At 38.4% G+C, this 14,622-nt stretch overlaps 2 protein-coding genes across 4 annotated transcripts in view; both read right to left on the bottom strand.

Moving 5' to 3' along the window:
- The window catches only part of LOC142351847 (bestrophin-3-like), a 464,737-nt gene that overhangs the window by 427,754 nt on the left and 22,361 nt on the right, over nt 1–14,622 (bottom strand). The gene's annotated exons all lie outside the window — the stretch shown is intronic.
- On the bottom strand, nt 333–14,013 carry LOC142352099 (uncharacterized). Its single transcript, XM_075404470.1, has 3 exons — nt 12,914–14,013; nt 10,976–11,276; nt 333–3,411 (listed from the first exon to the last, which is right to left on the bottom strand). The coding sequence occupies exons 1-3, from the start codon at nt 13,556–13,558 to the stop codon at nt 2,978–2,980; spliced, it is 1,380 nt and encodes a 459-aa protein (XP_075260585.1). The 5' UTR covers nt 13,559–14,013; the 3' UTR covers nt 333–2,977.

Here is a 14,622-nt window from a genome sequence, read left to right as displayed (position 1 = left end):
TCAAACAAGCAGATTTTATCACCAATTAACTGTTTGAAGCAATCAATTTTTGCAAGTTTGGTTTGTTTCATTCACGCACTTGCTATCCTAGACGTTGGTTGGTGTCTTGTGCTCAAGTCTATAAGTAGTGAAAAATGAACTTTTCAGGTCGGTTAAAAGAGAAAAATTATGAAAAAATACTTATGTTGAATGTCATTTATGTGCGTCCATGAACAGCATAGCTTTGCTTTATGCGGGCAACAAACTTGTTTGAAGTTTATGCGTGCTACTTCGTTCTGTATATGGCTTGACCACGATTGAATTCTTTAATTTGCCGTGGAAAAAGTTAGGAGGAACATTAAATCTAAATTAAATCTGATAAGCAAAATATAAAAATTATTTAAATTGATCAGCGAAAAGTAGAATAGGGAAAAGAAAGGGAAATAAATCTTGCTTCACTTTATATTAAATCTTTTTTTGACAGGAGCAATTGTACAAAATAAAATAATAATAACAGTTTAATTAAGTTAGTCCGCTTCCTCTATCGCCTGTTTATTCCCCCATTTTGGCTCTTTCGTACATCTGACAAACGTTAACTTTGGTCACAAATTGGGAATTGGTCTGAGAGACGGCCAAGTCGTTCAGTGATTGGGGCAGTAGGTGTTAGTTTAATTGGAATGCATTATTGTAGATTTGTTTGTTTGCGTGTTGTAGCCAGTTTTGATTGCGTGTTTTGTAATAGTTGTAGCAAAATTAGTGCTACAATAAGAGTAAGAGACCCTTGTAGCTGTTGTTTGAGCAGATATTGGTTGTTCCTTGCTGTGGAAAGAGGAGGAGGAGGATATTACCAGGAGCAGTTTCCAGCTGCGACTGATTGGTGGGCGGTGGGTGATCCGGATAGAAGCCCAGCTATTTCTCATTTTGTTCTTGTTCTCTCGGCATAACCCTCAAAGAGCCAACTACGCTCGATTAATTAACATGGGGCGAGTAGTAGATAGTAAAGCGCTTGGGTTTAGTAGATGAGAGATTGTAATGGAGTTTTGTTTTTTGATTGTTGGGTGGGTGAGTGGGTTGTTTGTTTGTGCCGATAGAGGACGAAGAGAGTATTGCACTTAGAAGTTGTATTAGTTAGTAATTATTGTTGTGGTTGTGGTAATTGATAGTGTGTTGATGGGTTGATGGCCATGCGATTGATGGATATTGATAGATATAGACTGTGGTATGTATCTATCCTATCTGTGGTTATGGTAAGTGGTTATGGTCTATGGTTTGTCTGCCCGTCTGTCTACCTGTCTGTCTTTTAAGACTGTGACAAGAATCAGAACATAGACTGGTTATGGACCTGTTCCCCATTCCCTGTTTTCCTTCATGACTGTTTGTATTGGCATGTTTGTGCCTCCAGCTGTGAATCAGCGGAAATCCTTAGTTTTGGCTGGATGGCTTTTTGGGAAGCGTATGGAAAAAATTATGCTCCTAGCGAGGTGCAAAGTTGGTCGGGCGCGCTTTCCATAAAATTTGACGATGTTTGTTTCCACACTGGGGAGACAACACATTTGGTTATTGTCGCTTGACTGTTAGAGAAAGGGGCCTAATTTTGACTTTGGTGTTGGCTCATAAATTAGATTTGATTGTAAAGTGTAGTGTTATTCCGCTGTATTTATTTGTAACATTATGGTGTGAAAATCAAATGTCATTCTCCTTTCCTTTCATTTTGTCGGCAACACTAAATTTATTCCCAAATATTGTCTGGCAACCAACTGCTCCGGCATTGCCTTTCTCTCCCCCTCAACCTCTCTCCCTCTCCCTCTCTCTCTCACCCTCGGCTGTTAGTATAGGGGCCACTTTAATTTGTGTACTGTAAATGTGAGTAGCATTGGTTCTGCAAAGCAGTACAAGTGGTAACTAGTTAGTTAGTTATTGGTAGAATTGGGCTGACTAGTGCATAGTAGGCAGCAGGAGTTGAGTTGGTTGATTTAAGTTTTGTTTTGTTGTTTTTGTTTGAGCGTACATTTATTCGATCCGAGATTTCCAGCTGGGTTCTCGCGGCGTTTAAGCTGTGAAGTTTGCCCAAATCCAATTTAGAACTGGCAACTGAGACTGTAATCGAATTAAACTTCATCGAAGCAACGCCGGCAACCCACTTTAATCATGTTTCAGCGTAGCCCACTTTCACCTGGGACCCCCGGCTGGGCAAAACAATCACGTTTGATCCCCAATCGTATCAATATCAAACACTAATTCCAAAACTAGTCAATAATATCCGCTTCTCTCTCTCTCTCTCTCTCCCTTCTCTTTCCTTCGTTCTTCCCTTCTTCATTCCCTCTTTCTTGCTCACTTTCCCCCTTTCCCCTTCTCTATCCTTCTTTTCTTCAAACCCGAAATCCTGGACTAGCCAGCAGTCCAGAACAGACAAGATTCAACAAGTAGGATAGAGGGAGTCTATCTTTGTATGTGTGTGTGTCTGTGTGTCTATTTAGAGCAAAGGGACTTCAAACAGGCACCTGTAAATCTCCCCAATCAGTCCGAGTCCTTTCATCCTATTGATATCGTCTCTCTCTTTCTCCCAACTATAGTTTGATCACACTTTCCCTCTGTCGGGCCTCTAACAACCGGACTTCAAATGGCCAACCGAATATGTAGCCAAACACTAAAGCTACCACGCTCTCCAAAAGTTATGTTATGTTCAGATGTGAGAATGACTCGAAATGATCGTATGCTTCGATTGTAATAAATTGACACGTTCTTGTTGATCGAAATTGTTTCAAAATTGGCACAAGCTGATGTTTATTGTATAAAAATAAAGCTTATTAGAAGCTGCTCTCTTCTGTGTAGTATTTGTACAGGGGAAGTATAGTAATAACAAAAATAACCAGCGATTTAGTTGTAACGTAGGCGAGGCGGAGTATGGGGTGGGGGGAGGGGGCTGTTGTTTTGTTGTTTTGATTGATTGATTCTGGTGTGATTGATTGGTAGGCTGAGGTGGTTTGTGTTATCGATATCACGACAGTTTGACCCCGTATAGGTCATTGGTGGGCGATCGTATCCTATTGGGTTCTCCTTTTATGAGAGGTAGTTGGACTACACCATTGTGACAGGTTGTGTTATTTGTACCTGGTGACGTCAGAGATTGGTGTTTGGAAGGTGACCTCAAATTGTTCTCCTCATCCTCTTCCTCGATCTCGTTGTCGGAATCCTCAACGTCGGAGGAACTGTGATTGCCCCCTCCTGGCACCTTGCGAGATACTTTTCTCTCTTTGGCTCTTCGATTTTGGAACCATATTTTGACTTGTCGTTCACTGAGTCCAACTTGCATAGCTAGTTCTGACTTGCGTCTGATTGTGATGTATTGAGCACTTCGGAACTCGTTCTCTAACTCGGCCCTCTGTCTGTCTGTGTACACCACTCTGTATTTGTCTTTCGTTCTTGTCTTTCCTATAACACAAACATGATTAATTTAAGGGGGGTTAAGTTACAAAATTTAAACTGCTTACAAAAAATGAACCAAAATGCTGCAACATTCAATTGCTTTAAACTGACCATTATCAACGAAACACTGTCATAAGCGAACTTTGCTCTTTGTTTATTCTCTTTTTTAACTATAACAATCACTGCGTAATTTTTTTTTTGGCAAAACTCTCACCCAAAACTCTAAAATTCTCTAAACCTCGATAAAATAAACTTCTTTATACACATTAATTATAGTTGTAACTGATACATTGACATGATAAGTAACTGACTTAAGTAAGCTAAATTGAATCCTTACTCTTGATTAAACTTTGGTGATAGTTGGGTTGTTAATAAGAAGTGAATTTTGATGCATTTTTTATTCAGCGGCAGTCAATTAAGCAGAGAGAGGATAAATCACTTTTCAGTGTTGCGCAACAGTGACTGTGTCTAACATTTACAACAGGCTAGAATCTTCGCTGGATGCGACTGAATGGAAACCAGCTCCATAAAATCAACCAACTCTGGTTGCTTTTCCTGGCTAGCTAGAAGAGGGGTCTCAATTGATATGACACCTTTTGTGACCCTCCTGTGAATGAGTAGGGGAAAGGAGGGGGGGGGGGGGGGGGTATGGCAGGGCTAGGGGTAGTCACAGACCATAGTAGCCATCAAGCTTACTTTTAAATCAAACTAACTATTCTTAAACTTCCAAGCATTAACTCTATTCGGAAAGCAGGGCTTTCAATGTACTAACTTTTCAGGGTCGTTTCATTTTTGTTCACGTAATTTTTTGCTTTTCATAGGTAACTTTTCACCTGAAAGGAACGTATTTGGCTTTAAGATGTTTTTTATTCATTATTTTCAAAAAAACTTGTAGCAATCTAGAAGCTAGAAGCTGTCTATGAGTTTTGGTTATTTTTCGAAAAGCTGAGAATTTAGCCATTTTAGCTGATTCAAGGTTGAAAAATCATTGCTCGTCACCGATTAGCTTAATTTGAAAGTCTTTAACCGACGCGACTTTGATTGTGGAATTTAAATTAAAGATTAATTGTAATGAGTACTAAATTGGAGGTTGTGGGGATAATAAGTTGGGATAAATAACAAGCATTGAGAAGTGTCAAGACATTAGCGCCTTGTCTAGTGGGCGAATTGCCTGTGTTCCTTCTAAACTGGGTCAGGTAAGCCCAACGTGTTTTCCAATCAGGCTTTTCTAAGCCCGTCTTTGATGTCTGAATTTGGCTAATTTGACTTGTAGAGGCAGCCGATCTTTTCCTTATCCGAAAATGGGGGGAAATTAATCAGATCATGAGGAAGCACAGCCTCAGAAGTTTGTTCAATCCTCACTCTTTTAGGGTCACTGGCTTGCTTTATTTTTCACAATCACCACAGCACTCTGTCTGCAAAGCCAATTTGTACTCAATCCAAACAAACACACAAACATTCTCTCCATATTACCAAAAGTAAACAAACCAAATGTCTGCAATTGTCACTATTCTGTTCTCCAATGATTATTGGCATGCAACATTTATTTCGAACAGAAAAGTCGCTGAGATTACATAGACTTCAAAACAAGGCGTGAAAAGTTCTAAATTAAGTGAACGAAACTGAAAACGCATTTCAAATTCAAAATGAGAGTTTGAACTAACGGATAAAAAACTTGAGCTCTGTCGGTGCAAAAGCACAAAAAGAAACAAAAATCTGATTGCTCTCGAAAATTGAGCTTAAAGATGAATCAAATAATATGGCGTGGCCATTATAGTAAACTCATACTTGACGCGTAAGTATCACCCCCCCCCCCCCGCCTTCGAATGCGAGGCACGTGTTACAGGTTTTTTTTGTAATTATGACAATTAGTGAAAATAACGTCTGCTGCAGTTGCTGATGATGTTGCAACTTAATTGAGAGAGGGCAAGGAACCAGCTATGCGTGTCTCAACTATAAACACTACTTCCCTATGCAGAGCAGGTGATATTAGGGAGAGAGGAAGAGAGGGAAGAGGTAGAGTTAAGTGGGGTGCAAAATACTCTATACAAATTAAAATCAATCATATACATTTATTTCTCTCTTTAAAACGATTAATTTTCATCTTTAACTCTGTTCCTATTTCACTCTCAAATGATCCAGGCCTTTTTTCCAATTTGGCCCTTTTTGCTCATTTGTGGAGTATTCTCTAGGTTAGCTATCTATCTCGGATAGATCAGATTTGGCACACATGGGTCCAGAGAGAAGTAAAGGGCTGTATCAAATTGCTTTTTGTAGCCAAGCGCAATTGAAATGTATGTTTGTGGTGACAAATTGCTCTAAGGTGTGAGAGGGGGCTATAAAAGAGAGACTATAGTGGGCTAAGTTATCCCGGGTAGCCTTCCTTGATTGGCTAGCATATGTTGTTGTGTTGTATCCGTCTATGATCACAGGTAATCTCAGGTGTTGCTGATTAAGTTAACTTAAACTGTCCCTTTCCCTCTTCCCTCTGAGCTTGCTTGATTGCTAATTAGGTGTTAATGCTTATTTAAAACAATCTTTAATGTTTGCATCCAAGCGGCTCCCACCGAGCTACAAAGGAGAGAGATCCAAGTTCAAAAGTATGAACAAATTATGGGAAAGTAGGGGATAGATAGATGTATTTAAAAAAGGAGAGAGAAAAGAGGGGTCTAAATATCGCAAAGATTGTGGGGGGATTTAGCCCAACATCAATGGGGGCGCATAATCCTGACTTAATGTGCAGTTTAAAGTTGTCCTGTCTCACATTAAAAGGGGAGCGTCATAGTAGAGTTTACTGCATCTTATTCCATCTCTTGCTGGGATGACAGAGCCAATTAATATGGGAAAATAATCTCCACTATCAAAAGGCACCTTGCTGAACTTCAACTTGAATTCATATTTTATCTCATTCATAAATCAGCTGCAGTCAACGGTTTCAAATTGACATCAAACTGTCACAAAAACTTGAAATACAATTTAGGGATGCACGTGATAAAGATAGTTAGTTTCCAGAATATTGATGCGAGATATTAGTGCTGAAATTTATCCCAAAAGTGTGGATATTTAAAGCTAAAAATTAACAATTATGGCTTTAACGCCTTGCAGAGCAACGCGCTGGATCGCGCTAAAATCTCGAGTCAGTTCCAGAAATCAGACAGACAATTAGCATCACTTGCACTTTTAATCGTAAACAGGAAGGTCAAAAGTGCAATATGATACTTTTTTAGCACAATTCAAAAGACTCTGGTTTTGAACAATCGTAAAAAAACAATTTCACGTGATGAGGTTGTCGGTAACCGTTTTTAGATCACGTTGTTTATTCATGTTGTGAGTGAACAGGTAGGTAGAGTGGGTGTTGTGATGACCTTTTGGTTTGATCTCTTTCTACCATTTTACACTGAATGGCTTTTATTAAACTTTCATTCTCTACTCATGGCCAGGTGAGAATAGCACGTGTCTAAATGTGCTTGATTTATGGTACCACCTCTTGTACAGCCACACACGCTCAAACGCCAGCTGTTCTTGGGGGAGGGGGGGGGGGTAGTGGGAGGCAAAAGGCAAAAGTAGATTGGGAGAAGCAGGGTGGCAGGGGAGGGGGAGGGTTGGTAGGTGTTTTTAAAAAGAGGTTGATTTATAGAAAAGATAATTTTGTGATGCAAATTATTGAATTGGTTGATGATGTAATAGATGGGGTTGTGTGTATTGTATTGTTGTTTGTTTATGTTTGTGTTTGTTTGTGATTGTGGTGTGTCTATCTAAGTGATGTTTAGTAAATGAAGTGAATTGAGTTGAATAGAAAAAGGAAGAGAGAAAGAGAGAGAGAGAGAGAGGAGAGAAAGAAAAGAGGAACAGTAGCGGAAGAGGTTAAATATGATGAAAAGCTGAGGCCAGGTTGTATGGCGAAGTTGTAAAGACATAAAAATGATTGTTTCTAATTCGCACCATGACTTTGTTCATTTCTGATGTATGCACAAATAGAATAGACGTGCATTTTAAATTGTTCACAGTCATCTGCTCTCGCTACCGGCAATCGGAGGAAACCAGGTGCAATCCCAAGCAGAGAGGCAATCATAAACAGAAGCAGCCCCCCAATCTATCTCTCTCTCTCTCTCTCTTTCCCTCTTTCCCTCTCTCTAGCATCTCCCCCGATCATTCTTACTCTCTCCATACATACACACACTATTACAGACACAGAAAACACTCTCAACACATGCATTTATTATTTTGGATCATTTTATTTTCTGCAATTCAGAATTTGTGCTCTACAGCTTTTCAGATAATTAATTCGAAGAAAAGAATTTCAATTCATCTCTTTAAAATTTGATTGAAGATTTAATAAATACATTTTATACTCAGGAAAAATACAGTCTAATAATATGCGTTTTTTAATGCTGTAATAAAAATCATTTATCATTAAAAAATTTCCAGGACAGGCAATACTCAGATTCACTTGATGCTTAAAACAGTTCTCGAAATAAAGAAAAAAACAAAAACAGATCTTTATTATCATCTATTGGGAAGCATAGCTTATGTAATTTATGTGCCATAAGTTTGGATAGCTCTTATTTTCATGCTTACTTTTTTAAAAATGAAAAGTTGCGATTTTAAGTACTGATTTTGAACGAAAATGCCACGAATAGGAAAATCAATCACCACGTGTGAAAAAAAAGCATAGCAAAACTCGAAAAAAATTCTAAATTACTTCTTTAAATAGTTTCTGTTAAAATTTTCAGATAAATTTTAATTATGTGTCTCCAATGTAGGCAAAAAGCAGGTTAATGCTTACTTAAATTAGCTGGAAGCTAAAAAAGGATAAGAGACAAAAGTCGCATAGTGACTTATTTAGATGTGAAATGTCCATTTGTGGAAAAGAATTCTTGCCATGACTTGAGTTCGCGTTTAGTTCTTAGCAGTAGAGATTACCCAGTACACGGCTAATCTCTATGTTTGGAGGGCTAAAACGCCGCTGCCAGCTATAAACAGAAGAAATGGACGGGATTTTATGGGGAAAACTTTTAGCCAGTCTGCTGAAAAAGAGCTTTCCTCTACCTCACTTTGTCTCTCTCTCTCTCTCTCTTGCCTGGATGCTTAGAACTGGAAACTCAACTGGGATAGAAACTAATCGATTGTTGTACTGATCTGAGATAAAATCGATCGAGGAGATTTAAATGTTGTATCTGATTTGTTTTGTTGTTGCTTTTTGTCTTTATCTGAGTGTGATAATTATTAATGAGCTCTTTTTTGAACTTCACTCCTTGACATGATAGCAGTTAATTTGATGTTTATCTTATTTGCTCTCACTTTATAAACTTGCGCACCTCGGGGAGTCGTGAACGAACTTCTACTTGTGTTTTCTGTTTTTGCTCCCAATTCAGGATTTGATTTGAAGGTTCAAAAAACTGAGAACAATAAGTCCGATGAATTTTTACTAGTAAAGATTGTCTGGTTCAACAAAGCTCCAAGCAAATCTCTAATTTGGGGTTGGATAAAAAGTTTAATGCCAAAAATGGGAAGCGAGTCATTTGGAGATGAGCTATTTTTGTATGAGACATCATGTACAATTATTAATCAGGTACAGGTGTATGGACGATCTCTAGTGAAACTGCTTGAGAAAGTGTAGAAATTTATTATGTAACTAAGATAACTTTAAGAACCTAAGTCGAAAATAGAAGTTAATCTTGTAAGATCTATCAAGACGTCGTTGAATCTTACAAGATTCGTACAAATTTCATACAAGATGTTACAAGATTAATTTTTTCTTACAAGATTCTTAAATCGGGAAAACTTAAATCCATTGTACCCAACTTTCAAGTTTCCACTTCACTTTGGCTCTTGTATCCTCTATTGGAGGAAAACAGTAATTAGTTGTTGCTTCACACAAACTTATGCAAAAAAGCTTCTCTTTCCTCGTAGGACAGGAACGGAAATAGTTTAGCGACTAGTGGTTGATTGGCTTGATATTTGACATGAAATGATGAAGACACAAACATGAGTACAAAAGTAGCAATAGCACTAATAGTAGTAGTAGTAGTAGTAGTAGTAGTATATAAGAGAACATTAGCAAATGAGTTGAGAATGAATGCTGGCTGTTGTAATGGCAGCGGCGACGACGACGGACACCTATGATTAGCAGAGACATCAAAGCCAGGCTGTCGGCATCCCATAATGAGTATTGTGTATATGTGATAAGTACAGCAATTGGAGCAAAAATTCAAAGATACTAATGCGAATTAAAACTCATTTACAATACCACAATAATAACTTACAATTCGACCACTTTAACTCTTTGAACTTTTTAATTGGCCTATCGCTACAAATACAAATTTGTTTGAAAAATATGCAACACTGCTTTTTCTGCTTTTTTAAATGCTTAATATCATGTCATTTTTCAAAACCTGCACCAAAATCAGCAACCAATCATTGATTATAACTTAAAAGTGAAAGATACTTTGTAAATTTTTGTAGCAAAGAGCTAGGTAAGGGATAGGGTGGGGGTGGGGGATATGGAGGAAAAATTGAAGGAGGAGTGATTAAATAGTTCCGTGACCGGCAGATCAACAAATACATATCAAAGGACAGTTAGAAAAGCATAAGTGATGTCAGACCTATACTTAACAGTTCATTTAACTATTGCCAAAAGTTGAGTGGAACATCAAGTACTACCAAAGAAAGGAATAAAAAATTTATCCTCTTTGATCTTTGCATCCACATTAAAAATTCAATCATGGCTCATAATTTAATCTAAGCCTACTTAATTTTTTTCCCAAAATCCTAGAAATATGATAAAAAACTGTAAATTTTATCCGTTACATCACGTGGAAGTTACCAGGAAATCATACTAATCATATATGATTTTGTGTGATTACTTCATCATGACCTTGTATGAAATCAAAGAACGAAAGTTGTATTATGGGCAACCCGGGACTGTGGAAACTTTGTTGCTAATGATGGTTGCTGTTATTAGATATGAATGAATGCCATTGGATCTAATTAGCAGAGAAATTAACTAGATATAGAAAAAGAGGATAAATTCATCAAAATGTTAGAAGGCTTCTGTTAGATGCAGAATTAATTTCGAAGAGCGAAAACAAACGCGGATGCATTACAGAAAAGATCCGATAAATAGCTCCGATTAATCATATAGTAAAGGAGTTGTGTAGAATTAAGATTCCCAGTCTCATAACTGGAAAACCGCGTAATTAGTAAATCATAAGTAGGCCTTGATTGATGGCTCTAGTCAAGTGATGCTAAATAGCAGTACAAAATAAAGGTTTTTCAAAGTTTCAAATGAAAAAGAAACAAAATGAAAATTAGTATGGATAGTAATTTCAAAACTGGCAGAATCATAGAGAGACATATTCGGATAGAGATATAAGTATTATTAGAGGACATGTCAAATTCTATTAAGATATTGTCCGAAAAGAAAACAATATATGTAACGCAAAGCAGAAACATACTGACTTTGCCTTGATCTTTGATTGCGTTTTATGAAACAATACAATTTCGTGCCAATAAAATTATTAAAAACTCTAGAGAAGTGGTAGTTAGTAAAAATAGTTATAGGTCTTACCAGTGGTAGGGTTGTATCTGAATGTGGAACTAGTGTGGTCACTGTACATCTCTGCAGCTGCAACCTGTGCCGCGTAGGGGTGGTGGTGGGGGGACACGAATGGGTTCTGATGGTGTACAACAGCAGGGTGTGCCCCAGGGGCCATTGGGTTTGGGGGTGCTGTCATATAGAAGGGCATGGCGTGCATGGCAGCAGCAGCTGCAGCAGCTGTAGAGTTGTGACTGTGATGGTCAGCGGCTCCCCCTGCAACTACTGCATTCATTATGTTGAGATTGCACCCTGTTCTGTATGCGGCTGCAACCTGAAACACAACAAACAAACAATACTCGCACAAATTCATTCTAAACTCATTAAATATTAGAGCAACTCTATGCTCGTTATGTTGATTCTATTTCAACACCATTATAAGTGAAAGTAAAGTTTGGGACCTTTGTGGGTTGGGACCCCACAATCTCTTAATTGATTGCAATCCTGTCCTCTCCACTGAGCCAACTTGTCCACACTGCGAGAGTCTTACTATGGTCTCTTATATTGAGCCATCATTTCAAGCTCCTTCTTATGATCACAGCTTATTTACTAGAGTGTACACTCTAAAATCAAACAATGCAGAGAATGAATTTCACGTAACTTTAAAAAGTCAATAGACAAAAAGTTGTCGTGTCACTCACTGATGTGTTGTCACTAAAAATTTAAAAAAAACTAATTTAAAAGTTATCGGTAAATCTTATTAAACTATAAATTTGGAAAGGGGAAATTTTATCGTAAGAGCTCTCAGTTTTATCAAATTAATTTATATATTAGAGAAAAGGGAAGCCGAGTCATTACAACACATCAAGAACTATTCTGGAATGTAATTTGTATTTAAAAATTTACTATTTTTTTGTTAATGATAACATTTCGAAATAAGGACAATGGACAGGAGTGTTTCCAAACTTAAAAAAATATATCCAAAAGGTTGAGATGTAGATTTACTAAACTTGTAAAGACAACATTTTGCGGCTCACTTCTTTAATATTTAATTTATAATTTGTTGCATATCTGAGCAAAAAAAGTTGAAGAAAATCGACTTCAGCGCAACCGTTAAATGAGCAACAAACGCTCTTTTTGTGTCGTCGATTACTAACTAATTCAACATGCAATCGTACTTTTACGAGAGATGTAATGAAGAAATAATAGTTTTCAGGCACTGCTTAACAATTGGAATACAATTTACCTGAACTCAGAATAATGCAATTCGATTGTTGGGAATCACTTTACCACCAAGAGAATGTGGTTTATATTATGAATTTTGTCGATTTCCGGATGCAATATGCACAATATTGCTTCATGGAATCGAAATTAACTGGAATATTAACTGTGCACTGTACTACTCTCTGGTCGAAACAACTTAAGGAGAAGTGAAGCATCTTTTGAGGTATAGTCAGTCTAAATCTTAGAACTATTCCATACGGATTCCATTGCAATTTCTCCCTTCCAAATTAGATAAATTGACGCAGCTGTTCCTTATACATGAAGATAACAGACGTGTTTTCAAAAGATTTTGAACCAAATTACGGATGCAAAGTTTAAAAAAGCCTTTCGAATAAAAAGCGGTAAAATAGTGCACATCTTAAGAATAATTATAAAAAAAAAGTTCTGCATACCGTTAGGGAAATTGGAAACCGCAGCGTTTCAAAGAAGATGAACTGTGAAAATTAACACAAACCTTTTATAGGAAAGAAGATTTAATTATTTAGTTTTTATTTTAAAAAAGAATCAGACTGCCATATATGGTTATTTTCGTCAAAACTAAGGATAAAAAATTGTCAATCAAAGTTAACAAGTTTGACTCCAATGATTAAGTTGGCAACATTTCTGAGGGTTTGAAAAGGTGTATTTTGAAACCTATTTGTTTGAAAATTAAGTGTGCAAAACGAATGATTCCAAGTTGAGACTAACTTGTTCAGCTGAGGCAAATTGAGTGGTGGTTGGGTAGGAGTTCCTCGGATGAGGCCAGGCTGCGTTGGGGTGTGTGGCACCAGAGGCCCCTGTGAAGGAGTTCCGGGCCGATACCACCGGGTGCATCATGTTGGCTGCCTGGTTGTGTGATGCTGCAGCTACTGCCAGATACGAATGGGGCATACTAGCTGGCCAAGCTGTGGCTGCGGCGGCGTGATCAACTGAAGAGGCGACCGCCTGGGCTGTTTGAGCAGCTGCCGCAGTGCGCAATTCTGTAAACTGGGAATGGTGATTGTTTTGTTGTTGTTGGTCGATCGGACTGTGATCCGAGTGGAGCTTGAGCCCAGTTGGGCTACCGTGGTCCGGGGTGGGTCCGGGGAACTTGAGGGAGGCTGCTGCGTGGTGACCTGGGTTTGTAACGGAGGGGGTTAGGGCGGGTAGGCCAGCAGCTGTGACAGCTCCAGCAGCCGGGTGGTAAGTTCCGGCAGCAGTTGCGGCGGCTGCGTTGGTTGCGAGTGCTGTGGCGGCTGCTGCGTTGTTGGCCACATTGGTGAAGTTGTGCGCTAGATGGTGTATCCAGCCGGTCTGGATCGATTCCCGGCTCATACTGTCGATGGTCTCCGAATTAGTGCTGTCGAGATGCATTTTATTGCGAATATTATATCAAATTTACAACGTAATAGCCGCTGTAACTAGAATTGCGGTTATAAACAATGCTATAAACGAGTTTTAGAGCTGATCAGTTTGAGCAATATAATTTTTGAAAAAGTCTGGATCTGTTTTATGGTACCTGTATTGCACACACATACACACACTGCTGCTGTGCTGATATAGTATACTGCTATCGCTACTATTCTAATTCACCAGTCTTCTTTCTTTCTCTCCTGTTTTTTCTTCCTCTAGGCGGGTGGTGGTTAGATCAATCTTGTCAAATCAGAGTAGAGGCTCTAACTGCGCTTTTAACATATCATAAACACGCCAGCAGACCAATAGAATTACAATCCCACATTTCTCTTCTCTCATTGGCCGATCAACACAGGTATTCTTCAATCTCTCTCTACACAGGCAGAGCGCTCTTTCATTTCTTCCAGTATAGAATTAGGGCCGATATACATAATAGAGAACACTTAGAATTATATAAGCGCATTTAAATAAACGACAGAAGAGCAAGTGTGTAGTACTCTTGTAATCAGAAAACAAGTGCTTTTATTGGATAGTTGTTGTTGTTGTTAGTAAAACTTAACTGAATGCCTGCTGCTGGTTAAGACAAGCGATCTTACTCGCCGCTCATAACTTAATAAACAACAACAACCGCCGCCACTTTTATGCTAACTTATAATGATTGATCCTACTGTTGTCCATGTGAACAAAATTACAAAATTACCTCACTTTTTCTTCGTATCCCTTTTTCTCTAAACATTGTTAGTCGGGGGGAGGGGGGGGGGGGGAGGTGTTTGTAAAACTGATAATTGGCGCAATGTTTTTGTTCATAATTGTTGTGTTCACAAGAGTATAGTTTTCACTATCTGTTCAATTTTGATTAACTGGCCTATGGTGATAGTAGAGGAATGAGAAGGGATAGAAGGGAAAGATGGAACAGGAGGGGTGATAAGGGTGCTGCTGTTCTAGTTGGGAGTCGGGGGTGCGAATTAATCAGGGGTCATTTAGCACCTCGTGTGATGTGTGTTGAATTAATGATGGAAATATGT

The sequence above is a fragment of the Convolutriloba macropyga genome, chromosome 13 (assembly GCF_964194025.1).
Source record: "Convolutriloba macropyga chromosome 13, txConMacr16.3, whole genome shotgun sequence".
Lineage (NCBI taxonomy): Eukaryota > Metazoa > Xenacoelomorpha > Acoela > Convolutidae > Convolutriloba > Convolutriloba macropyga.
This window is presented reverse-complemented; position numbering and strand designations above follow the sequence as displayed.

What these genes read in the sequence shown, in the direction of transcription:
- LOC142352099 (XM_075404470.1), bottom strand. Translation starts at nt 13,558, where the DNA reads ATGCATCTCGACAGCACTAATTCGGAGACCATCGACAGTATGAGCCGG. An exon ending in AATTTGCCTCAGCTGAACAA is followed by an intron (nt 11,277 to 12,913) that starts GTTAGTCTCAAC and finishes GTTGTGTTTCAG; the next exon opens with GTTGCAGCCGCATACAGAAC. An exon ending in CAGATACAACCCTACCACTG is followed by an intron (nt 3,412 to 10,975) that starts GTAAGACCTATA and finishes TTTGTGTTATAG; the next exon opens with GAAAGACAAGAACGAAAGAC.